The sequence below is a fragment of the Oncorhynchus nerka genome, linkage group LG7 (genome assembly GCF_034236695.1).
Source record: "Oncorhynchus nerka isolate Pitt River linkage group LG7, Oner_Uvic_2.0, whole genome shotgun sequence".
Lineage (NCBI taxonomy): Eukaryota > Metazoa > Chordata > Actinopteri > Salmoniformes > Salmonidae > Oncorhynchus > Oncorhynchus nerka.
The window spans coordinates 63,775,545-63,801,903 of NC_088402.1; the positions used below are offsets into that span (position 1 = coordinate 63,775,545).

Genomic DNA, 26,359 nt, shown 5'->3' on the forward strand with positions numbered 1-26,359 from the left:
TAGAATTGCCTTATGTGTATCCCACAAAGAAGGTTCACTGTTAAAAGCTAACGTTTTTGATGAATTTAAGCAAAATTCCTCAAATTCCAGGGCTTAACTTCCCATGGGAAAATTCCGAAGTTTACCGGATACTTTCTGACCCTTTACAACCCTTGGCCAATCCACCCTCTCCTCTTCTCATTTTCCCTCATTACACCTAAGAATATTTCCCTATATTTATAACCGTACAGAGGGGTTGGAAATAGGTTGCTGTACTCGGTCACTTAATTTGGTCTCCTATCCGTCATGGTTAGGAGGGAGAAATGGAAAGTATGAACATTGGTTTAGGATGGAATGAAGGACAGTGTTCTCGGTGTGTGTTCTGTTTGCCTTTAAAAAAAAACTCTTACCTCTTTCTCCCCACTTTTCGTGGTATCCAATTGGTAGTTCCAGTCTTGTCTCATCACTGCAACTCCAGTACGGACTCGGGAGAGGCGAAGGTTGATAGCCATGCGTCCTCCATAACACGACCTAACCAAGCCGCACTGCTTCTTGACACAATGCCCGCTTAACCCGGAAGCCAGCCAACCAATGTGTCGGAGGAAACACTGTACACCTGGTGACCATGTCAGCGTGCATGCGCTTGGCCCACCACAAGGGGTCACTAGTGCGCGATGGGACAAGGACATCCCTGCCGGTCAAACGCCCCCCTAACCCGGACGACCCTGGGCCAGTTGTGCGCCGCCCTATGGGTCTCCCGGAGAGCATTAGGTTCACCTGGGCTGTCGTTAGGTGAGACCGAGTTATGGTTATGATAATGGAAACAGGCAGTGCATCACCATTCACCATTTTGTCTGTCACAAAACATAAAAAGGCATGGTTGTCATGGCAATCCCCTTACCTCTATTCTTGACACAGTAGCGATATTTTTCCAGTCCAGTGATTGAGTGGAAATTGTGTAATATTAGTGTACCTCAAAGCACCAGTGATTGGCCTCCAGAAGATGGCATCATTAGCACACGTATGAGTCTCTGACTAAACCCTAGGGAACAAGGGTATAGAATTGCAAAACCATCAGTTGATATAATTAAGTATTGCTGACAGAGCTGAATTCAACATTTCTTTGCTTTAACCATGACAGGTGTTCTTTAGTTTGATGATGGTGTCCTTGACTGGCCATGTGTAAGCAATATTTTGGGCTTGGTTTGTTTTTGTTCAGGGTTAGCCTACTCGTTGATGTTATTGATGTGACTGCTTGACACCATCCTATCCTGTCACCCTGGCATGTCATGTGGTCTGTCTGTTTTCAGCATATAGCATATTGCAATGGGCACTTTGACTGGCACAAAGCCTGGAAATAAGGTATACAGTGCTGACGACAACCTTCCTTATCATGTCCTCTCAGTGTTTTTCCTATAGGTCGGTCATGCGGTCTCCCCTGGTGTTCTGTGACCTAGATGACAGGGCAGGGTCCTGACTCCTTACGACAGATGTTGGGCGCCCGCCGAGAGACAGATTTAATGTGAAGGAGTCATTTTTGGAGGGTCGGGTATTTATATCCCAACACGGCCATCAGGGGTGGTGGGGAGGAGAGTATGGTAATGGAGAGGGGTAGATGAATGCACAGATTAGTGTAAACACATTGGTTGATATGGAAAATGTACAACTCACTATCTTATGGTAATAAGTAAGTATGTAGCGCCCTCTTAGGCTGATGCTCTGAACTACAATTTTCTGAAGAGACATTTTTCTATGCAGGCATGCAGTTGCTCTTTCTTGTCTCTTTTTGAGCTGATAGTTCAGTACTGTACACAACGAGTTGACAGTTTGTTGGCTGATCATGACAGTTAGCAGTTATTGTAAACTAGAAGCCAACTTGCTCGCATTGCACAAAACACCTGGTTTTAGTCTCTCCCACAGAAAGCATGTACCCTGCAGAGAGGGGGCTGTATGTGGCTCAGGGAACCCTCATTTGCAGGGATACCCTCTCCCCCTCACAGTAATGTCACTATAAGGCAGGTGTTTCCTGTCAAGAAGCTTGAAGTACGCTCATCTCAAAGAACCCCACCTTTTAGATCTCCGCTTTAGAGGCTATCAAATGTCAATGATGCAAGTCTGCTCAGAGCCTGGCCTAGTGATCTACACAGTTGTAGAATGTTCAGGGTAATTTCCTCTGTCTTAACTTCCAGGTCAAGTAGGTAGTACGTACAGCTTTGTCTTTAAGACAAAGTTAGCCTGACATGGTTCATTAACATTCCACTTGGACAAAGTGTTATTTGACATTTGTTGTGTGATTCCAGGACTGCCACTTTACTTCAATGAGTTAAGGTTGTTCTAACTCCAGGAACCTGCTCTTATTTGGGGTTCATCAGTCCTCGCCAGCCTCCAAGGCTGTGGTGCATGGTTAGCCTACTGCAGACCAGAGTGGCCATGGCAGCCAGGGATCCCAGGGTTGGGTCTAGGTAGCAAAAATGGCACTGACCCAGTTTGGGATATGGTTTTGGGCTGCATTCTCTGACCTGAATCGGCCCTAATCTTGCCCTCAATCCATTTGGTACTAATGTTATCAAAGCCATTTCTGACACAGGGGTGTGTGTGTGTGTGTGTCCATTTGGTACTAATGTTATCAAAGCTATTTCTGACACAGGGCTGTGTGTGTGTGTGTGTGTGTGTGTGTGGGGGGGGTCCATCTTTAGTTTCTTGTCTCTAGACTAGATTCTAAAGTGTAGGAGATGGTGAAAGATATCATCATCCATGAGAGCCTATGGTTAAATCACAGCCTATTAGTGCAAATTGGTTCTGAAATAAACTGCCATCACAATAAGTCTACTAATAAGTCTACTAGAGATTAAGGAGAGTTTATTCTTCCCTTTTAATGAATACGTTATGTTGTAGGCTCTCCTGACATTTATTGCTGAAAAACACCAAATTGAAAATGGGCCATAATGGAACAATGGGCCACAAACACTGATGGTCCTACTGGCTGGTTGGATTACCCTCTGATACAGAACAGTGTGGACAAAGAAACTGAGTGCACATGAAAGATAGGGAGCAAGGTCCGGAGTTCTGGCTGGCTGAGAAAGACATTGTCATCTTAAGCGACTCAAACCCGGATCCGGGAGCGTAATCATTGCCTCAAACGAATTAGCATAACGCAGCGGACATAAATCTTCCTATAAAATCTTCCTATTCAGGAAAATCACAAATGAAATAAATTGAGACACAGCTTAGCCTTTTGTTAATCACACTGTCATCTCAGATTTTCAAAATGTGCTTTACAGCCAACGCTAGACATGCATTTGTGTAGGTTTTATCATTGCATAATGTTATGCTAGGCTCTGCTAGCAGCAGGCAACATTTTCACGAAAATAAGAAAAGCAAATCAAATTAAATAATTTACCTTTGAAGAACTTTGGATGTTTTCACTCAGGAGACTCCCAGTTAGATAGCAAATGTTCCTTTTTTCCCAAAATATTATTTCTGTAGGCGAAATAGCTCCCGTTTGTTCTTTACGCTTGGCTGAGAAATCGACCGGAAAATGCGGTCACTACAACGCCAAACTTTTTTCCAAATTAGCTCCATAATATCGACAGAAACATGGCAAACGTTGTTTAGAATCAATCCTCAAGGTGTTTTTCACATATCTATTCGATAATATATCCGTCGGGACAATAGGCTTCTCATTAGAAGCGATTGGAATAATGGCTACCTCAGAACTTTACGCAAGATTTTCTGCGGGAGCCATCATGTGACCACTTGCTCAATGTGGTCCCTTACGGCTATTCTTCAACATAAATGCGTAAAAAGATGTCACAATGCTGTAGACACATTGGGGAATACGTAGAAAGCGTAAGCTCATTCGTAGCCCATTCACAGCCATATAAGGAGTCATTGGCATGAAGCGCTTTCAAAAAATGCGGCACTTCCTGATTGGATTTTTATCTGTGTTTCGCCTGTAACATCAGTTCTGTTGCACTCAGACAATATCTTTGCAGTTTTGGAAACGTCAGAGTGTTTTCTATCCAAAGCTGTCAATTATATGCATAGTCGAGCATCTTGTCGTGACAAAATATCCCGTTTAAAACGGGAACGTTTTTTATCCAAAAATGAAAATACTGCCCCTAGAGTCGCAACAGGTTTTAACGTCCCAAATCTGCAGGTAATTCTCCATTTCATGCTAAGCTAACGCTCCCTCCATCTCTGTGCTGGGGCTGCAGGCCTGGGAGGCAGAGCAGACAGACTGTTCCCCATGAACAGACTGAAGATTAAACCCAGGCCTGCCCAGGCTCCTCAGAGTTGGCAACCAGGCTTCAAACAAAGCCCCTGCCTTCAAAAATAAAGGGATAATGTGTACTTGTTTAGGGTCATGAAATATTATATTTGAATAAAAAGAAAACAATGCATTAAAAAAATCCATTAATATATCATTCTTGTGCAATTCATATCTATAGGCTACATTGAAGTTATTTTATTATTTTTATCTGGCATTAGTGCACAAGCCAAAGTTTTAGGGCCTAACTGTACGCGTACCAACTAAAACCTGGCACAGTGGATGCTATTCTGTTTCTCAACAAGGCTGCAAAAGAAAGTAAGACAGAGTAGGCAATTATAGCCTCATAACTAGACAGTGGGTACTTTGATTTTCAAAACTTTTGTGTTATGTTTATTTTATAAGCCTATTTATTTTTGTATTATTATAATGCCGCTGTAAGGTATTAGCCCATACAGGCAGTCAGCTTACAAGATGTACATTTATCTTTTCACATTTTGTTTAGTTTCAGCAAAATTATAGGCGGCTGACTGTTCAATAAGCCTTTCAAATGAATAGGCCTAAATGCTCATGAAAAATTGAATTGTTCAATAAATTGTCCAAGGACAAAGTAGCCTAGTTGTACAGTGCATTTTCACAAAAACATGCGCAAGTGTCAATTTAGGCTATTGTTTGAACTTTTTTCTTTCAGCAAAACATTATGCTACCTACTGTTCAATAGGCCTAAATATGTAAGTCCCATGCAGCCATTATTATCTCTATCAAATCATTTCTGGGTTACAATTAAGTACCTCAGTGTGATGCATATTTTATTTATTTTTTCATTTAAAATGTTAAACAAGCAACAAATGGCTTCTTAGCAAATAGCAATTTTTCAAGCCATAATTGAGTTAGGACTGTCTGAGAGTGGTCTTCGTGAGGAGGGGAAAACTAGCTGTTATTGGCAGAGGTTTGAAACGTTCTTATTGGTCTATTAACTACTTTACCGCCTTGCCAAAACTCCAGCCCACCAAAACTATTCAAACAGCTCTTACACAAAGGGTATTATCATAATTTTCACAATTTCACAGTATTATTCCAACCTTGTGTTTAGAATATATATAAAACACAGACAATCATGTTTTTGACTGAAATAAATACATGTTGAAGACCTATGTTCAAGGGGGGCTGTACAGTGCATTTTCTATATATGCGTGTCGGGTGAACATACAGCTAAACTAGTGTTCACTGCAGATTTGACAATAATGCCCAAATCAACCACTAACATGGCATTTGTCTAAGAACTGGATGGATTGGAATGGATTAGACATCTACCGTTGAAGTCGGAAGTTTACATACACTTAGGTTGGAGTCATTAAAACTCATTTTTCATGGCTTTAGAAGCTTCTGGTAGGCTAATTGACATAATTTGAGTCAATTGGAGGCGTACCTGTGGATGCATTTCAAGGCCTACCTTCAAACTCAGTGCCTCTTTGTTTGACATCATGGGAAAATTTAAATAAATCAGCCAAGACCTCCACAAGTCTGGTTCATCCTTGGGAACAATTTCCAAACGCCTGAAGGTACCACGTTCATCTGTACAAACAATAGTACGCAAGTATAAACACCATGGGACCACGCATCCGTCATACTGCGCAGGAAGGAGACTTGTTCTGTCTCCTAGAGATGAACGTACTTTTGTCCGAAAAGTGCAAATCAATCCCAGAACAACAGCAGAGGACCTTGTGAAGATGCTGGAGGAAACCAGGTACAAAAGTATATCAACAGTAAAATGAGTCCAATAGCGACATAACCTGAAAGCCTGCTCAGAAAGGAAGAAGCCAATGCTCCAAAACCTCCATAAAAAAGCCAGACTACGGTTTGCAACTGCAGATGGAGACAAAGATCATACTTTTTGTAGAAAGGTCCTCTGGTCTGATGAAACAAAAATAGAACTGTTTGGCCATAATGACCATCGTTATGTTTGGATGAAAAAGGGGGATGCTTACAAGCTGAAGAACACCATCCCAACCGTGAAGCATGGGGGTGGCAGCATCATGTTGTGGGGGGTGCTTTGCTGCAGGAGGGACTGGTGCACTTCACAAAATAGATTGCATCATGAGGGAGGAAAATTTATGTGGACATATTGAAGCAACATCTCAAGACATCAGTCAGGAAGTAAAAGCTTGGACGTAAATGGGTCTTCCAAATGGAAGCATACTTCCAAAGTTGTGGCAAAATGGCTTAAGGACAACTAAGTCAAGGTATTGGAGTGGCCATCACAAAGCCCTGACCTCAATCTTATAGAAAATTTGTGAGCAGAACTGAAAAAGTGTGTGCGAGCAAGGAGGCCTACAAACCTGACTCAGTTACACCAGCTCTGTCAGGAGGAATGGGCCAAAATTCACCCAATTTATTGTGGGAAGCTTGTGGAAGGCTACCTGAAACGTTTGACCCAAGTTAAACAATTTAAAGGAAATGCTACCAAATACTAATTGAGTGCATGTAAACTTCTGACCCACTGGGTATGTGATGAAAGAAATTAAAGCTGAAATAAATCTCTCTACTATTATTCTGACATTTCACATTCTTAAAATAAAGTGGTGATCCTTACTGACGTAAAACAGGCCATTTTTACTTCGATTAAAATGTCAGGAATTGTGAAAAACTGAGTTTAAATATATTTGGCTAAGGTGTATGTAAATTTCCGACTTCAACTGTATGTGAGGTAATTACCATAGTATGCCTAAACCTGATAGGTTAGGCAGATGTTCAATGTCAGCCAATCCACAGGTATTTTATTGTTCCTCTTCTGTGTTCTTCCTCTGACACGCTGTGGTGATGTGTGTCAGGGTTGGTGAGCTCCGCCCTTTCCCTGACACTCGTTCGGCCCTCCTCAACCCTTCCTTACCCCTCTCCCGCCTCCTACCAGCCCATCTGACCTTCTAAGTCCAATTAGAGGGTTGCTGAGCGTCCAGACGGCCCTGAGAGCTTTGCGCTTACCCAGCGAGGAACGCACCCTCCCTCTTTCTTTCTCTACACCTTCTCCACGTCTCTCTCTAGCTCCCATTAACACGTGCCTCTCCCTCGCTCGCTCCTTTAGTTTCCCTCTCCCTCTTTCACGCATTATCCTCCCCTCATTTGGTGGGACCAGCTGCTGCTACCAAACATTTCAGTCGTTCCTTGTGGGCTCCGCGCTCCATTCTGCTGCTGCCCCCCTCCTGCAGCCAGCTCTCCGCTCTGCTGCCAGCGTCACCACCACCGCCCCTTTTCAGACAACACAGGGACAGACCGACAGCACTCCTCTCTTCTACTGACAAAATGACAGCCGTTCTGGACCTCAACCAGATTGCCATTGCTTATTCGACCATTGACGTAATGGTGAGTGGGACTTTGTCGGTTTGTGTGTGGGGTTGTGTTTTGCTGATATGCCAGTCACCCTGTGGCCTGCCTGTTGATTGTGTGCTAACAAAGCTAACAGCAAGCTGTCGGGGGTGTGTGTATGTGTGTGATTTTCTCTGCTCTGGCATGTGAAGGTGTGTTAGGTACTGTGGCGATGTGGGCGAGCGTATGACTGAGGGAACGAACAACCTGCTTCGCAAATTTGGGGCCAGTACCACTGCACGCATTGTTTACCCCAGCAGGCAGAGTGGATGAATGGTGGTGAGGGTGGGAGTTCAGCACTGGGAGGGGTGCGGTTTAGAGGACAGGAGAAAGGTATCTCTCCTTTCAGATGAAGGCCCTCTCGTTCTCTGCATTCCCTGTAATTACAGGAATCTAATATGGCACGGTTTGTTTTCCAGTCCCACTGACTGTTTTTGTGTGCAGCATTTCTCTTAGAAAGGAGAAATTAACCACCAGCTAGGACAAGGTTTATTTTTTAAATGGCTGCTCTTCTTGCTTGTGGAGTCACGGCCTGGTGCCACTGTGTGGGCTGGACCCGACTGGTTCCTTCCTCTTCTGGGATCAGTGTCTGTGCTCCTGTCTGTGGCCAGGCCAGACTGGGGAGGCTGGAGCTCTAGTCTTAGAGAGAAACAGACTCCTACCATATAATTTGCAGGTTATCCATCTCTCCTCCTCCCTGTGTCTCGCTCTTTCGCCACAGGTTACGGGGGATGTAGCCAAATGTTGGCACAGAGCAGACTGTTGAATGTTTATCAGAACCCTGCCTCGCCTCCTGCTGAGACAACCTTGAACCTTTCTTCCTCATTTAGCTCAAAGTGGCTCTGTAAAACAATACCACTGACATGATGACAATGTTGCTTTTCTTTCCGTATTATGGAACAGTGTTATTTTGTAATATGGAACTAGTTTCAACTAGTTAACACAGCCGCAAAGTCAGAATTGGCTTCAAAATGTGTGTTTTTTTTGTCTTCGTTTAAGGTTAGGATTAGGCATAGGGTTAGGTTTAAAATCACATTTTAAGAAGAAATTGTAGAAATGGGTGGCGTTTAGTCATTATGACTGTGGCTGTGGGCTCTGTTGTCGTGGTAACCAATAGTGTTCAGCGTGTGTGTTTTCTTTAAAGTGGAACTGATAGCGTTTTAACTACTTTGCAGATATCAAACAGACAATCATTATATCAGTTAAACACAACAAATTCCCAGTTTATGCTACAAAACCAACTTTTTATAAGAGGTTTTAAAATTTAGATTATATTTGACTCAGCATTCAATGATGAACACTAAGGCATTGTTGGCAGAATAGATGGATGCAATTTAATGCATGATTAATGTAATTCACCAATACATTTCTTGGTAAATCACAGCTGGCCCGGTACATTGTTTGTTGCCTCCATTTGGGATGCACTGTTTCAATGACTCAATATTTTGGACAAAAACAGACGAATGTAACTAAGGCTGGGAATGTCAATACGATCAAACTAGCAAGGGCAATGATCACAATCTGTCATAATGTGGCTAATAGGCTAGCGTATTTATATAGAAGGCCAAAAATACGGAGCGTAACGTTAATTAGCTAGCTGGCTGCTAAGAGGATGTCATGTCAATGGAGGAGTGGGTGACTGAATCTTTCTTTTATCGTTTTTCGGTGGCTAAACACAGCTAGAGATGCAGGTGTCATTTGGTTAGCTAGCAAGAACTTGCATGACTTATCCAGTTAGCCAGAGTGAATTTGCGAATACAAGAGATATGCTATCTACTCCGATTTCAGAGCACTCTCATCTGAGTGTAGAATAACTGATGAATTTACAAACAAGCAACACCCTCTGAATATGACAGTGTCAGTAAACCTAGGCAAAAAAAAGTAATAGTCAGTCACGAATGCTCTAGATAACATGTAAAAAGCCTAACCAGCTCTGCTAGGGTGAGTAAAATGGTCAGAGTGAGGTGTTCTCTCATTTGTGTCTGGAAGTAGCTAGCAAGTTAGACAACTTTAGCCAGTCAGCTTGGGTGCTTGGTTGGGACAAGCATGTTTTGGCAAGCAAGCTGCAGAAGGACGAGGAGGATACAATTCCCCATTGTTTATCAGTGCAATTTTGATGGTCAACTAGCTGAAACAGTTTGAGGTTTTATCTAATGTTCCTTCGTTAGATATTAGCTCATCTTGCTCTGGCTAGCATTAGTTGTTGATCTTGTTGTTGATGTGCATAACTGAGGCAGAGAGAGCCTACCTTTTTCATGGTTGTTTCATCAATAGGAATGTAATGTTCCAAATGTAAGAGAACTCGTGGTATTTACAGAATCCATTCCGGTGTATTTTGTGACCATCGAGAGCATCCTGATTGGTTGCATCACCGCCTGCTATGGCAACTGCCCCCCCTTCGTTTTTACACTGCCGCTACTCGCTGTTTATTATCTATGCATAGTCACTTAACCCCTACCTACATGTACAAATGACCTCGACTAACCTGTACCTCTGCACATTGACCCTTGTATAAAGCCTTGTTATTGTTATTTTACAGTAATACTTTTTAATACATTTTTTCACTTTAGTTTGGAAATATTTTCTTAACTGCATTGTTGGTTAAGGGCTGGTAAGTAAGCATTTTACAGTAAGGTCTACACCAGTTGTATTCGGCGCGTCTGACGAATAAAGTTAGATTTTTTTGGCGAATGCGTTCTGATGATCTAAAGTCGTGCTGTTGCAACTGCCTGTAAACACACAGTCCAGTTCAAAGTGAATGATGGCAGACCTTACTGCCTGTAAACACACAGTCCAGTTCAAAGTGAATGATGGCAGACCTTACTGCCTGTAAACACACAGTCCAGTTCAAAGTGAATGATGGCAGACCTTACTGCCTGTAAACACACAGTCCAGTTCAAAGTGAATGATGGCAGGCCTTACTGCCTGTAAACACACAGTCCAGTTCAAAGTGAATGATGGCAGACCTTACTGCCTGTAAACGCACAGTCCAGTTCAAAGTGAATGATGGCAGACCTTACTGCCTGTAAACGCACAGTCCAGTTCAAAGTGAATGATGGCAGACCTTACTGCCTGTAAACACACAGTCCAGTTCAAAGTGAATGATGGCAGACCTTACTGCCTGTAAACGCACAGTCCAGTTCAAAGTGAATGATGGCAGGCCTTACTGCCTGTAAACGCACAGTCCAGTTCAAAGTGAATGATGGCAGGCCCTACTGCCTGTAAACACACAGTCCAGTTCAAAGTGAATGATGGCAGGCCCTACTGCCTGTAAACAAAGTGAATGATGGCACAGTCCAGTTCAAAGTGAATGATGGCAGGCCTTCCAGTTCAAAGTGAATGATGGCCTGTAAACACACAGTCCAGTTCAAAGTGAATGATGGCAGGCCCTACTGCCTGTAAACACACAGTCCAGTTCAAAGTGAATGATGGCAGTCATGTGTGGCAAAATACTTATTTGCATAAAGGCCTACTGTAGCTCTAATGGGCAATGGGGCACCTGTCTGCGTTGACTCCGGTCCTGGACGAGAGGGATGTTTTATTTCTTGCAGTGTCTATTAATTTTCCAAACACACAGCTGCTTTCCCACTCTATATTGCTATAGAATTTTCACAAAGGCCTTAGTATACATAATTCCAAAACATTCTAAGAATTTATGAAAATGACTAAGTCACATTTTTTTACATGTCATATTCTTCCTGGGAGTGTATATGAACAGATTAAAATAAGATTTCATGTTGCTAAAATGCTGTCAGTTCCACTTTAACTAGGAAGTTACTCCTGTTGTCATTTAGAGGGGGTAAATTGCAGCAGCTGAGCCCCTCTCCCCATCACCTGACCCATCCACTGTTGACAACCTCTGCAGTGCTTCCCTCTTCTTCTTTAGTCACAACAAGCCAAATATCAGCAGTGCACAGCACCCTTGACCTTGTGCCAGGAACACACAAAAACAAACAATGAGGCAGATAGGCCTATGTCTGTTTTCAGAAGTTTTGGGACTGCTGCTGGTTTCAATGCATTGAGTGCTTTGTTTACTGTCTTGTTTTTTCCGTCAGGCTTCCATTTCATCTGGTAGTTAAAAGCCTTTAAGCTACACAACACATTTTTGTTTTGTAGGTTAGACTACAGTTGTGGCACAGAAGTGGCAACCTCTACTGGAGCCTCTTTGGTCAGTGACTAGGCTGTGTGCTCTGAAGGCACCTCACATGAAGCCTCCCTCGCACACTAACAACCTTTCACACAGCCTGGCCTTTCAACCGTCTCTTCTATTTTTACTCCTCCGCACCTAGATACTGTAGAGTGTCAGTCTTCCAGGTGTCAGCTGGAGGAGAACAACCACACACCATGAATTATGATTTGAGTGACGTTATTGTCCTCATCTGTGTGTCTTCCTTCTCCAATGTACTGATTATCATAGGGTGTGTGTATATGTTGATGCTTTTTTAAGACATGGGGTGTGTATGCAGCCAGAAGGCTGCTGAACAGCCTGGTTTAGCCTAATCTCCCCTACGTCTGTGTGGCAGCCATCCAGTGAGATCTGACGCAGTATGGCCCTCAAAACCACCCTCTCTGTGGTTTTCAACTGCACCAATGAACGGAAACTGAACACTGAAGCAGGCACACATATTTAGCAGTCCTATATTTGGGTCTCTGCTTTTCTATTACAGTATTTGATTATGAAATAGACATCACACCATTATTGCTACCAGACAAAAACATGCATCACACACAAAGTTATTGAAACCACAACACCAGTTTAACTTAACAGTAAGCCTACTAGTAGGGATGTCCAACGTTCAGCCAGCTGCATGAGCCTATGTCTAGAGTGCCTGGTTAAACTGACCTTAGGACCATTGTTAAGTCTCTCCGTGGTTAAAGTTGGAAGAAATAGAAGGAATTGTTGTTAGAATGTGAATGTGCTACATTTACTATCATGTATTGATTTACCCGACAGACACATGTAGAAAACCCAATTTCATTGAGGTTTGTCTGTTAGAAGAGCGCAAACGGTACATGTCGCTGCGGTTATTGTCCCAGTTCTATTGATTTCAATATAATATCGACGTGAGTGATTCATTTGCAGGCGCTATTGATTACAGTAGAACAAGCTAATCAATTCCAGTCTTGATGATCGCATGGTAGATATTGGTGAATGTGTGTGGGAAGCAACTTATGTATTGGTCTTCAAAATATCACAACTTATTTCAGCATATGAATTATTAATCTTAAACTGGTGTTTTGACACTCATCCATAAGCCAAAAAGCAATGACGACAGGAAGCAGCAACAGTATCATTTTCAATGTATGTTTTTAGGAATATAAATGGTATATAAAAAATAAACAAAAAATAAACAATGGATTCTACTTTATCAGTAAAAACTACTGAATGAGCCCAAAAATGTGCTATGATTTATTGATTTTGCTGATGATAGTGAAATAGTGAAAATATGTTTGTCCTGGCTACTACTAGAGTATGGTTGTTTCTCTATATGTATTGCCTTCGTTTATCGTGTTATGCTGATGGTGTGTGTGTGTCTGGAGGAAGTTGTGATCCGTTAAATGACATTCATGTGGAATTAGAGGCAGGCCTAAGGGCTGTGGACGGACTGCTATTTCCATCCTTAGATAATTAGATTAACCAGACATCAGCGGAGGCTACCTTGTGGCAGGCAGTGCATCTGTGAGACAGGACATGGAGCGGGCCCTGCTTCCTTAATCCACACAACATCTGCGTGTGTGTGTGTGTGGCAGTGGTGTGAGACTGAACAGTGTGGACACGCATGCAGAGTGGTGCAGAGCCACTTACACATTGTCATTGTCACCACAGCTTTATGGGTCATGATCCAGCCTCCATTATCAGTCTGGATCATCATGTACAGTGCCTTCAGAAAGTATTCATACCCTTTGACTTATTCCACATTTTGTTGTTACAGCCTGATTTTCAAAATGGATTACATAGTCACACCCATCTACACACAATACCCCATAATGCCAAAGTGAATACATGTTTTTACAAATGTTTGCAAATTTATGAAGAATGAAATACAGAAATATCTAATTTACATAAGTATTCACACCCCTGAGTCAACACTTTGTAGAAGCACCTTTGGCAGCGATTACAGCTGTGAGTCTTTCTGGGTAAGTCTGTAACAGCTTTCTACACATGGATTGTACAGTATTTGCATATTCTTTAAAAAATTATTCAAGCTCTGTAGAGTTGGTTGTTAATCATTGATAGACAGCCATTTCAAGTCTTCCCATAGATTTTCAAACCGCTTTTTAAGTCAAAACTGTAACTAGATCACTCAGGAACATTCAATGTCGTCTTGGTAAGCAACTCCAGTGTATATTTGACCTTGTGTTTTAGGTTATTGTCCTGCTGAAAGGTGAATTTGTCTCCCAGTATCTGGTGGAAATCAGACTGAACCAGGTTCTCCTCTAGGATTTTGCCTGTGCTTCGGGCTACTCCGTTTCTTTTTATCCTAAAAAAAAAACTCACTAGTCCTTGTAGATGACAAGCATACCCATAATATGATGCAGCTAATGCCATGTTTGAAAATATGTAGTGGTACTCAGTGGTGTGTTGTTGGATTTGCCCCGAACATAACGCTTTGTATTCAGGACATATAGTTGATTTCTTGGCCAAATGTTTTTTGTTGCGAGGCTTTGGAAAACATCCCTGATCTTTGTGGTTGAATCTTTGTTTGAAATTCACTGCTCGACTGAGGGACCTTACAGATGATTGTATTATGGAGTATTGTGTGTAGGCTAGTGACACAAAATCTCAATTTAATCAATTTTAAATTCAGGCTGTAACACAACAAAATGTGTAAAATGGCAAGGGGTGTGAATACTTTCTGAAAGCTCTATAGGCTACCTGCTGACTGTTCCACTGAAGAGAACCCTGTTTTAATGAGTTCTACTGTATGAAACGCACATCCTTTGAGAGAATGATTGATTTTCTGTCTACTACTGGCACTTCGCCTCACTGAGAAAGTGTCCTACTCAGTGTGTGAATTATGAATTGTGTTTTTCCTGAAATCTGCACCTCCTATAGTGCTATGACTGTCACCATGCTAAGACCATGCTGTCTTGTGTGTTCCAGGAGCATGACATCGAGACCCCCCATGGTGTCCTGCATGTGACGATGAGGGGCAGCCCCAAGGGCAACAGACCGGTCATCCTCACCTACCATGACATTGGACTCAACCGTGAGTACAGCATCACAGACAGACACAGGCTCTTATTTCAAAGCTTAGCTAGGCTAATCTCTCCAAACACACCTAATTACACTAAACAAAAATATAAACGCAACATGTAAAGTGTTGGTCCCATGTTTCATGAGCTGAAATAAAAGATCCCAGAAATGTTCAAATGCACAAAAAGCTTATTTCTCTCATTTTGTACACAAATTTGTTTCCATCCCTGTTGGTGAGCATTTCTCCTTTGCCAAGATAATCCATTGTTGTTTACATGTTATCTAATCCAATCCGTTGTGTGGGCGAGCGTTTTGCTGATGTCAACGTTGTCAACAGAGTGCCCCATGGTGGCGATAGGGTTATGGTATGGGCAGGGATAAACTATGGACAACAAACACAATTGCATTTTATCGAAGGCAATTTGAATGCACAAAAACACAGTGACGAGTTCTTGAGGTCCGTTGTGAGGCCCAATTATATTATTGTCATTTTACTTTTTAAGGTATCTGAACAACAGATGCATATCTGTATTCCCAGTCATGTAAAATCGATAGATTGGAGCCGAATTAGTTTATTTCAATTTGACTGATTTCCTCATATGAACTGTAACTTAGTAAAAATCAATGAAATTGCTGCATGTTGCGCTTTATATTCTTGTTCAGTATATAATATCATGTTCTCATTCGAACAGTTGGAGATGATGTAAGAAGCTGGATGGTTGAATGTAGGCCTCTTCTTTGGCTGTGGGGATATGAGCCACTAGATCAGACTGGATCGCACCAACACTTTGATGCCTCAATGGAAAACAACACCAAGAGTGTTTTAGCATCAGTGGATTTTTGTTGTTGATTACGCTCAGTGTTGCAGTTTCTGTTAGATATTAAGTAGTATGTGCCTCAATGAGGTGTCTTTTAAACTTGCTGTGTCTCTTCCTCCCTGCAGATAAGTCCTGTTTCAACACCCTGTTCAATTTTGAGGACATGCAGGAGATCACATCCCACTTTGCTGTGGTCCATGTGGACGCCCCAGGACAGCAGGAGGGTGCTCCCCCATTCCCCACGGGGTGAGAGACCGGTTCACTCCTCAGTCGTCGTCCTCAACATCATCTCAAATATGACAAAGTATCACCACAATCATGACTCATATGTTATTATTATTTTTGGTATTTTATGTCTGTCCCAGCTACCAGTACCCTACCATGGATGAGCTCTCTGAGATGCTGCCCTCTGTCATGGCTCAACTGAAGTAAGTTCTCCTGCACTGTTTCTATAACTAACTCTTGCACTGTCTTTTAGGAAAGCTTCAAAATGACTTTATTATTGAGTTTTCGTCGAGGCCTATATTGTTCTCTTCCCTTTCCCCAGGGTGAACAGTGTGATTGGGATTGGAGTTGGAGCTGGAGCCTACATCCTTTCCAGACTGGCTGTAAGTCACCATTCGTCTTAGTCCCCCACATACCACATGCACTCCTGCTCACCCCACAGTAGATGGTGATTTCTAAACCTATCCATAAAACCACACCATTAAACCTCATTCCCCATCTTCCTCCATCTCCAGCAGCTAATCTCAGAACATGTTGACCAGCAGAGTCATCACGCTCCCTGCTCTTATTACCAGCTTCATTTAATCTCTCTATAAAAAGATAGAAGATTTGGATGAATCAGTTTCTCGCGAGTGCATGACTGGACTGATGGAGTCAGCATGCGAGTCTCATGTGGCATTGACTGGATATACAGTGCCTTCAGAAAGTATTCCTACCCCTTATTCCACATGTTTTTGTTACAGCCTGAATTCAAAATGGATTAAATATATATTTTACTCGACAATCTACACACTATACATTTCAGCTTTTCATTTTTTATTCATTTGTAGTAAAAATTCTAAAAACATAATTCCACTTTGACATTATGGGGTATTGTGTGTAGGCCAGTGACACAAAATCTGAATTGAATACATTTTAAATTCAGGCTGTAACACAACAAAAGTGTGCAAAAAGTCAAGGGTTCTGAATACTTTCTGAAGGCACTGTATATTACTGTACAAATGTTAGTTTGATGCTTAACATCGACCCTATTTCCCACCATGCACTGCACACCACAGTGTGCCTTGGCGGAGATAATGCATTCTGAAGGTAGGTGTGAGTGAGAGGAATACATTAAGAGCAGAGATTACTTGAAGAGGGGTGTTAATTATAGTTAATTTAAGCCCTGCTAACATCGGGCTCAATGTGGAGGAGAGAAAGAGAGAAGGAAAGAGAGAAACAGGAGTTGGAGAAAAGATAACACTTAATTTATGTGTTCATACATACTCTCAAGTGGGTTAACACCTAGTTTGTTTTATCCATCGTCCTCACTTATCTGTGGAAGTGAATTGGAGGCTGGGTAATTGGGTGGGGGATGATGTGGCTCTAATTTGTTGCTAAGAGCTGTGAAAGATGTCAAGTGCTGGGCTATAACATGAATATTTAAGTGTGTGTGTTGACCTTGCCCTGGCTATAAAGTGGGAGGGCCTGGGTTCCTATCCAACCCAGCACAGTGTGGTCAGTGTACTGTCAAAGTAACCCCCTCCTCTCTCTCTCTCTCTCTCTCTCTCTCCCCCTGCTTAATGAGCCTGCCCTGGTTGAAGGTCTGGTTCTCATCAAAGTAACCCCCTCCTCTCTCTCTCTCTTCCCCCAGGTTGGTTGAAGGTCTGGTTCTCATCAAAGTAACCCCTCCTCTCTCTCTCTCTCTCTTCCCCAGCTTAATCTGGTTCTCGTCAGCCTGCCCTGGTGGTTGAAGGTCTGGTTCTCATCAAAGTAACCCCAAAGTAACCCCCTCCTCTCTCTCTCTCTTCCCCCAGCTTAATGAGCCTGCCCTGGTTGAAGGTCTGGTTCTCATCAAAGTAACCCCCTCCTCTCTCTTCCCCTGCTTAATGAGCCTGCCCTGGTTGAAGGTCTGGTTCTCATCAAAGTAACCCCCTCCTCTCTCTCCCCTGCTTAATGAGCCTGCCCTGGTTGAATGTCTGGTTCTCATCAAAGTAACCCCTCCTCTCTCTTCCCCTGCTTAATGAGCCTGCCCTGGTTGAAGGTCTGGTTCTCATCAAGTAACCCCCCTCTCTCTCCCTGCTTAATGAGCCTGCCCTGGTTGAAGGTCTGGTTCTCATCAAAGTAACCCCCTCCTCTCTCTCCCCTGCTTAATGAGCCTGCCCTGGTTGAAGGTCTGGTTCTCATCAAAGTAACCCCCTCCTCTCTCCCCTGCTTAATGAGCCTGCCCTGGTTGAAGGTCTGGTTCTCATCAAAGTAACCCCCTCTCTCTCTCTCTCCCCTGCTTAATGAGCCTGCCCTGGTTGAAGGTCTGGTTCTCATCAAAGTAACCCCTCCTCTTCTCTCTCACTTCCCAGCTTAATGAGCCTGCCCTGGTTGAAGGTCTGGTTCTCATCAAAGTAACCCCCTCTTCTCTCTCTCTCTCTCTCTCTCTCTCTCCCAGCTTAATGAGCCTGCCCTGGTTGAAGGTCTGGTTCTCATCAAAGTAACCCCCTCTCTCTCTCTCTCCCAGCTTAATGCCTGCCCTGGTTGAAGGTCTGGTTCTCATCAAAGTAACCCCCTCTTCACTCTCTCTCTCCCCAGCTTAATGAGCCTGCCTGGTTGAAGGTCTGGTTCTCATCAAAGTAACCCCTCCTCTCTCTCCCTGCTTAATGAGCCTGCCCTGGTTGAAGGTCTGGTTCTCATCAAAGTAACCCCCTCTCACTCTCTCTCCCAGCTGCCTTAAGGTCTGGTTCTCATCAAAGCTGCCCTGGTTGAAGGTCTGGTTCTCATCAAAGTAACCCCCTCCCTCCTCTCTCTCTTCCCTGCTTAATGAGCCTGCCCTGGTTGAAGGTCTGGTTCTCATCAAAGTAACCCCCTCCTCTCTCTCCCCTGCTTAATGAGCCTGCCCTGGTTGAAGGTCTGGTTCTCATCAAAGTAACCCCCTCTCTCTCTCTCTCTCTCTCTTCCCCCAGCTTAATGAGCCTGCCCTGGTTGAAGGTCTGGTTCTCATCAAAGTAACCCCTCCGCTCTCTCTCTCCCTGCTTAATGAGCCTGCCCTGGTTGAAGGTCTGGTTCTCATCAAAGTAACCCCTCTCTCTCTCTCTCCCCTGCTTAATGAGCCTGCCCTGGTTGAAGGTCTGGTTCTCATCAAAGTAACCCCCTCTTCACTCTCTCTCCCAGCTTAATGAGCCTGCCCTGGTTGAAGGTCTGGTTCTCATCAAAGTAACCCCCTCCTCTCTCTCCCCTGCTTAATGAGCCTGCCCTGGTTGAAGGTCTGGTTCTCATCAAAGTAACCCCTCACTCTCTCTCTCTCCCAGCTTAATGAGCCTGCCCTGGTTGAAGGTCTGGTTCTCATCAAAGTAACCCCTCCTCTCTCTCCCCTGCTTAATGAGCCTGCCCTGGTTGAAGGTCTGGTTCTCATCAAAGGTTCTCTCTCTCTCTCTCTCTCCTCCCTGCTTAATGAGCCTGCCCTGGTTGAAGGTCTGGTTCTCATCAAAGTAACCCCCTCCTCTCTCTCCCCAGCTTAATGAGCCTGCCCTGGTTGAAGGTCTGGTTCTCATCAAAGTAACCCCCTCCTCTCTCTCCCTGCTTAATGAGCCTGCCCTGGTTGAAGGTCTGGTTCTCATCAAAGTAACTCTCTCTCTTCCCCCAGCTTAATGAGCCTGCCCTGGTTGAAGGTCTGGTTCTCATCAAAGTAACCCCCTCCTCTCTCTCCCCCTGCTGGTTGAATCTGGTTCTCAGCCTGCCCTGGTTGAAGGTCTGGTTCTCATCAAAGTAACCCCCTCTCTCTCTCTCCCCTGCTTAATGAGCCCCCTGGTTGAAGGTCTTTCTCAATGCTTAATGCCTGCCCTGGTTGAAGGTCTGGTTCTCATCAAAGTAACCCCCTCTTCTCTCTCTCTCTCCCCTGCTTAATGAGCCTGCCCTGGTTGAATGAGCCTGCTGGTTGAAGGTCTGGTTCTCATCAAAGTAACCCCCTCCTCTCTCTCCCCTGCTTAATGAGCCTGCCCTGGTTGAAGGTCTGGTTCTCATCAAAGTAACCCCTCCTCTCTCTCTCCTGCTTAATGAGCCTGCCCTGGTTGAAGGTCTGGTTCTCATCAAAGTAACCCCCTCCTCTCTCTCCCCCTGCTTAATGAGCCTGCCCTGGTTGAAGGTCTGGTTCTCATCCCCCCTCTGCTCTAATGAGCCTGCCCTGGTTGAAGGTCTGGTTCTCATCAAAGTAACCCCCTCTTCTCTCTCTCTCTCCTGCTCCTCTGGTTCTCCAAAGTAACCCCCTCTTAATGAGCCTGCCCTGGTTGAAGGTCTGGTTCTCATCAAAGTAACCCCCTCTCTCTCTCTCTCTCTCCCCAGCTTAATGAGCCTGCCCTGGTTGAAGGTCTGGTTCTCATCAAAGTAACCCCTCCTCTCTCTCTCCCTCCCCTGCTTAATGAGCCTGCCCTGGTTGAAGGTCTGGTTCTCATCAAAGTAACCCCTCCTCTCTGCTTAATGAGCCTGCCCTGGTTGAAGGTCTGGTTCTCATCAAAGTAACCCCCTCCTCTCTCTCTCCCCTGCTTAATGAGCCTGCCCTGGTTGAAGGTCTGGTTCTCATCAAAGTAACCCCCTCCTCTCTCCCCTGCTTAATGAGCCTGCCCTGGTTGAAGATCTGGTTCTCATCAAAGTAACCCCCTCCTCTCTCTCTCTCCCCTGCTTAATGAGCCTGCCCTGGTTGAAGGTCTGGTTCTCATCAAAGTAACCCCCTCCTCTCTCTCCCCTGCTTAATGAGCCTGCCCTGGTTGAAGGTCTGGTTCTCATCAAAGTAACCCCCTCCTCTCTCTCCCCTGCTTAATGAGCCTGCCCTGGTTGAAGGTCTGGTTCTCATCAAAGTAACCCCCTCCTCTCTCTCCCAGCTTAATGAGCCTGCCCTGGTTGAAGGTCTGGTTCTCATCAAAGTAACCCCCTCTCCTCTCTCTCCCCTGCTTAATGAGCCTGCCCTGGTTGAAGGTCTGGTTCTCATCAAAGTAACCCCCTCCTCTCTCTCCCCAGCTTAATGAGCCTGCCCTGGTTGAAGGTCTGGTTCTCATCAAAGTAACCCCCTCTCTCTCTCTCTCCCTCTCTCTCTCTCTCCCTCCCCCTGCTTAATGAGCCTGCCCTGGTTGAAGGTCTGGTTCTCATCAAAGCTTAATGAGCCTGCCCTGGTTGAAGGTCTGGTTCTCATCAAAGTAACCCCCTCTTCTCTCTCTCTCTCCCAGCTTAATGAGCCTGCCCTGGTTGAAGGTCTGGTTCTCATCAAAGTAACCTGCCCTGGTTGAAGGTCTGGTTCTCATCCCCCCTGCTTAATGAGCCTGCCCTGGTTGAAGGTCTGGTTCTCATCAAAGTAACCCCTCTCTCTCTCTCTCCTGGTTCTCATCAAAGTGCTTAATGAGCCTGCCCTGGTTGAAGGTCTGGTTCTCATCAAAGTAACCCCCTCTTCTCTCTCTCTCTCTCTCTCTCTCTCTCTCTCTCCCAGCTTAATGAGCCTGCCCTGGTTGAAGGTCTGGTTCTCATCAAAGTAACCCCCTCTTCACTCTCTCTCTCTCCCCAGCTTAATGAGCCTGCCCTGGTTGAAGGTCTGGTTCTCATCAAAGTAACCCCCTCCTCTCTCTCCCCTGCTTAATGAGCCTGCCCTGGTTGAAGGTCTGGTTCTCATCAAAGTAACCCCCTCCTCTCTCTCTCTCTCTTCCCCCAGCTTAATGAGCCTGCCCTGGTTGAAGGTCTGGTTCTCATCAAAGTAACCCCCTCCTCTCTCTCTTCCCCTGCTTAATGAGCCTGCCCTGGTTGAAGGTCTGGTTCTCATCAAAGTAACCCCCTCCTCTCTCTCCCCTGCTTAATGAGTCTGCCCTGGTTGAAGGTCTGGTTCTCATCAAAGTAACCCCCTCCTCTCTCTCTCTTCCCCTGCTTAATGAGCCTGCCCTGGTTGAAGGTCTGGTTCTCATCAAAGTAACCCCCTCCTCTCTCTCTCTCATCCCCCTGCTTAATGAGCCTGCCCTGGTTGAAGGTCTGGTTCTCATCAAAGTAACCCCCTCCTCTCTCTCCCCTGCTTAATGAGCCTGCCCTGGTTGAATGTCTGGTTCTCATCAAAGTAACCCCTCCTCTCTCTCCCCTGCTTAATGAGCCTGCCCTGGTTGAAGGTCTGGTTCTCATCAAAGTAACCCCCTGCTTAATGAGCCTGCCCTGGTTGAAGGTCTGGTTCTCATCAAAGTAACCCCTCCTCTCTCTCCCCTGCTTAATGAGCCTGCCCTGGTTGAAGGTCTGGTTCTCATCAAAGTAACCCCCTCCTCTCTCTCTCTCACTTCCCCCAGCTTAATGAGCCTGCCCTGGTTGAAGGTCTGGTTCTCATCAAAGTAACCCCCTCTTCTCTCTCTCTCTCTCTCTCTCTCTCTCTCTCTCTCTCTCTCTCTCTCTCTCTCTCTCTCTCCCAGCTTAATGAGCCTGCCCTGGTTGAAGGTCTGGTTCTCATCAAAGTAACCCCCTCTTCTCTCTCTCTCTCTCCCAGCTTAATGAGCCTGCCCTGGTTGAAGGTCTGGTTCTCATCAAAGTAACCCCCTCTTCTCTCTCTCTCTCTCCCAGCTTAATGAGCCTGCCCTGGTTGAAGGTCTGGTTCTCATCAATGTAGACCCCTGTGCAAAGGGCTGGATGGACTGGGCCGCCTCCAAGGTGAGAATGTGCTCGCACACTTCAATGCTAACTCTGTGCATTGTTTTCTCATCATAGAGCCATAATAGATTGGCACCTTGGAACGTGTTATTTATTCTTGTTTCAGATGTCCGGCTGGACCAGTAACCTGGTTGACATAGTGATGGCCCACCACTTCAGTGACGTGAGTGTGGGGACAGTTTGGAATGGTGGGAGACTAGGACCGGGGCAGAGCCTACTGGAGGAATACTGTGGGTGGTTGACAGTGATGTAACTATCTGTGCCATCTCCTCAGGATGAGCTGTCTGACAACCAGGAGATCACCCAGACATATCGCCTGCACATTGCCCAGGATATTAACCAGGACAACCTGGCCCTCTTCTGCAACTCCTACAACAGGTACTGTACATATAACCCCAAGATGAACTGCCCGTGTAGTTGGGTTGAATTGATTGATTGATGTATTTGTTTGACAGCCGCCGGGACTTGGAGATCGAGAGGCCCATCACTGGTCTGACTGAGGACACAGTGAACACGCTCAAGTAGGTTTATAACTGTGTATAACTGTATCAGGGTTTCCTTTAGCAAAATGTGGCGCCGGACAATGTGACCAGGAAGATTTTAATTTACCGCCCATTCGAGAAATTTACCGGACCCATATGCATTGGGTGCGTAACCCATTAGGGCGTCCACCTATAGTACTCAGAATGACAGAAATCACATTTCAATGATGGCCATTCATATTCACAGAACATGCAATGATGAGGCAGCCAATAAAATATATTTTTCAAACATTTTCCAAAATGCAATTTGTGGGAAAACACCATTCTAAACAGCCGTTCCATACGTGACCAAGACGAAAATTAGAAATAGGGGGGAATCTAGAGATGCAGCAACTAGGATGGGTTGTTAAAATGACTACGATTGTGCCTTTGGCTTCTGGACAAAAAAAAAAGTTGAAATATGAAAACCAATAGAACAGGGGAAAATGCTGGTTTCAATGGAATATGAAGTTAAGTTTCAAGTTTAAATGTCACGTGCACAAGTGCAGTGAATTTCCTTTCTTGCGAACTCCAAACCCAACAATGCAGTAATCCAATATCAATGTAGTACTAACAATAACATAAGGTAGAACAAAAACACACAAGAAATAAGAACAGGAGAAGTAAGAAGCTATATACAGGTTCCGTTTTAATACCATATTTCCAATGTGCAGGGATACTGGAGTGATAAGAGGTAAATGTATAGCCTTGAGGAAGTCTTTATAAAATAATTGCCTGTTTCAATGGTGGGGTTTTGCCTATAGGCTACTTTGAAGCAAGGTAAGACATACCTCATAATAAGAAGGAAAACGTTCAGGTTTCAAACAATTACGTATCAGTTTTCACAATGTATACTGACCCCAGCTCACATTGTAAAGTGGTTATTATGACTCGCTGGACTTGAATGGCGAATGGGGGGCGCACTTCAATTACCAGTTGAGAAATAAAAATGGTAGCCTAGCTCTTTTAAATCCTGGCTATGTTTTTAACACACCATTGCATTTAGAATTGTTGCGCAATGACAGGGCTTATATTAAAGCAGGTTTCACTCCAGCAGCAACGATCTAACGAGGTGACGTTGAGGGGATATTCCGCTCACAATGGGCTCTGTCATAAATAAGATGCATGACGACTAACGACACTACACACCCGCCAATTTAGTGCCACTCAGTTATCCAAATTAACCTATGGACCGATGAGCATGACTGTCAAATGTTATCACATTGACTCGTATTTCATCAATGAATAAAAATCATTAATTAATCGTTATCTCCCGGTCAATTTGGCCAGCAACAATTCTATTTATCGGCTTTTCATTTTTTATTGGCCAAATGCTGGCAATTACCAGCTAACTTGCCTTAATATTCTGACAGCTTTTTATTATTTTTATTATATAAGCTTGAAATGGGCATTGTCTAATTGATTAAACAAACAAGAACAAGGCTCTGTTAATGAACCAGGAAATCTATAGTTATTTCTGGTTGCTTATTAAAGTTAGCTGGCTATCTCATTGACCCTGTATTATACCCCTCTGCTTTCACTCTGAGTGTTGACTCTGTTTGTCCCTCCTGTCTCTCCATCCAGATGCACTTCTCTGCTGGTGGTTGGTGACACGTCCCCTGCTGTTGATGCAGTGGTGGGTGTCCACTATCTCCATGGCAACACAGTAAAGAATGAGTCAGGGGATCTAATTCTAATACAAAGTATCTTTAGAGATGATACTGGCCTTTCTAAAGATGAGGGGCTAGACTCTAAACTGTCTGAACTTCCATTGTCTCATCTCTCTCTCTCTCTTCCTTGTATACAGGTGGAATGCAACTCTAGGTTAAATCCAACCAAAACAACCCTTCTTAAGGTGTGTCCAGTTATTTGTTTCTTTGTAGCACTAGGAGTGGTAATGCCCCTAATGTGGTCTCTGCTGTTCTGCTCTTTAGTAATGCACAAGATCTGGATGGTGTGTAGATGAGTTTCAGCATTCTTGGAAGTGTTCGTAGGCCAGTGAATGTGTTCTGGCTAACGGCACAGTCCTCTCTGTGAGTTTGTTCACTCTGGGCATGTTCCTGATTCTCTCTTTACTTCCCTATAGATGCAAGACTGTGGTGGGCTTCCTCAGGTCATCCAGGTGAGTCATGAACAAGTTTTGTTTAGTTTAAACTACTAAATCTCAATGGCCAAGACAACTGTATTTTAGTCAATGCCACTCCAACATTGCTCGTCCTAATATTTATCTATTTCTTAATTCCATTATTTTACTTTTAGATTTGTGTGTATTGTTGTGATTTGTTAGATATTCAAATCAAATCTAATTGTATTTGTCACATACACATGGTTAGCAGATGTTAATGCGAGTGTAGCGAAATGCTTGTGCTTCTAGTTCCGACAATGCAGTAATAACCAACAAGTAATCTAACTAACAATTCCAAAACTACTGTCTTATACACAGTGTAAGGGGATAAGGAATATGTGCATAAGGATATATGAATGAGTGATGGTACAGAGCAGCATAGGCAAGATACAGTAGATGGTATCGAGTACAGTATATACATATGAGATGAGTATGTAAACAAAGTGGCATAGTTAAAGTGGCTAGTGATACATGTATTACATAAGGATGCAGTCGATGATATAGGGTACAGTATATACGTATGCATATGAGATGAATAATGTAGGGTAAGTAACATTATATAAGGTAGCATTGTTTAAAGTGGCTAGTGATATATTTACATTTCCCTTCAATTCCCATTATTAAAGTGGCTGGAGTTGAGTCAGTGTCAGTGTGTTGGCAGCAGCCACTCAATGTTAGTGGTGGCTGTTTAACAGTCTGATGGCCTTGAGATAGAAGCTGTTTTTCAGTCTCTCGGTCCCAGCTTTGATGCACCTGTACTGACCTCGCCTTCTGGATGATAGCGGGGTGAACAGGCAGTGGCTCGGGTGGTTGATGTCCTTGATGATCTTTATGGCCTTCTTGTAACATCGGGTGGTGTAGGTGTCCTGGAGGGCAGGTAGTTTGCCCCCGGTGATGCGTTGTGCAGACCTCACTACCCTCTGGAGAGCCTTACGGTTGAGGGTGGAGCAGTTGCCGTACCAGGCGGTGATACAGCCCGCCAGGATGCTCTCGATTGTGCATCTGTAGAAGTTTGTGAGTGCTTTTGGTGACAAGCTGAATTTCTTCAGCCTCCTGAGGTTGAAGAGGCGCTGCTGCGCCTTCTTCACGATGCTGTCTGTGTGAGTGGACCAGTTCAGTTTGTCTGTGATGTGTATGCCGAGGAACTTAAAACTTGCTACCCTCTCCACTACTGTTCCATCGATGTGGATAGGGGGGGTGTTCCCTCTGCTGTTTCCTGAAGTCCACAAT

The 26,359-nt window shown here is 44.2% G+C and overlaps 1 protein-coding gene across 8 annotated transcripts in view; it reads left to right on the forward strand.

Annotated features, from left to right (window-relative positions):
* LOC115132169 (protein NDRG3-like) overlaps positions 1–26,359 on the forward strand; it is a 68,134-nt gene that overhangs the window by 35,576 nt on the left and 6,199 nt on the right. For 4 of the 8 annotated variants that reach the window (XM_029664486.2, XM_029664490.2, XM_029664492.2 and 1 more), the window contains exons 4-14: positions 14,718–14,823; positions 15,754–15,874; positions 15,994–16,056; positions 16,176–16,236; positions 22,397–22,483; positions 22,590–22,646; positions 22,758–22,861; positions 22,939–23,004; positions 24,589–24,670; positions 24,812–24,859; positions 25,091–25,126. In XM_029664486.2, the coding sequence (XP_029520346.1) occupies positions 14,718–14,823; positions 15,754–15,874; positions 15,994–16,056; positions 16,176–16,236; positions 22,397–22,483; positions 22,590–22,646; positions 22,758–22,861; positions 22,939–23,004; positions 24,589–24,670; positions 24,812–24,859; positions 25,091–25,126 (831 nt within the window). Of the gene's footprint in view, positions 1–7,267; positions 7,610–14,717; positions 14,824–15,753; positions 15,875–15,993; positions 16,057–16,175; positions 16,237–22,396; positions 22,484–22,589; positions 22,647–22,757; positions 22,862–22,938; positions 23,005–24,588; positions 24,671–24,811; positions 24,860–25,090; positions 25,127–26,359 lie in introns of those variants that run through there. The other 4 variants (XM_029664488.2, XM_029664494.2, XM_029664489.2 and 1 more) reach the window with 3 other exon arrangements.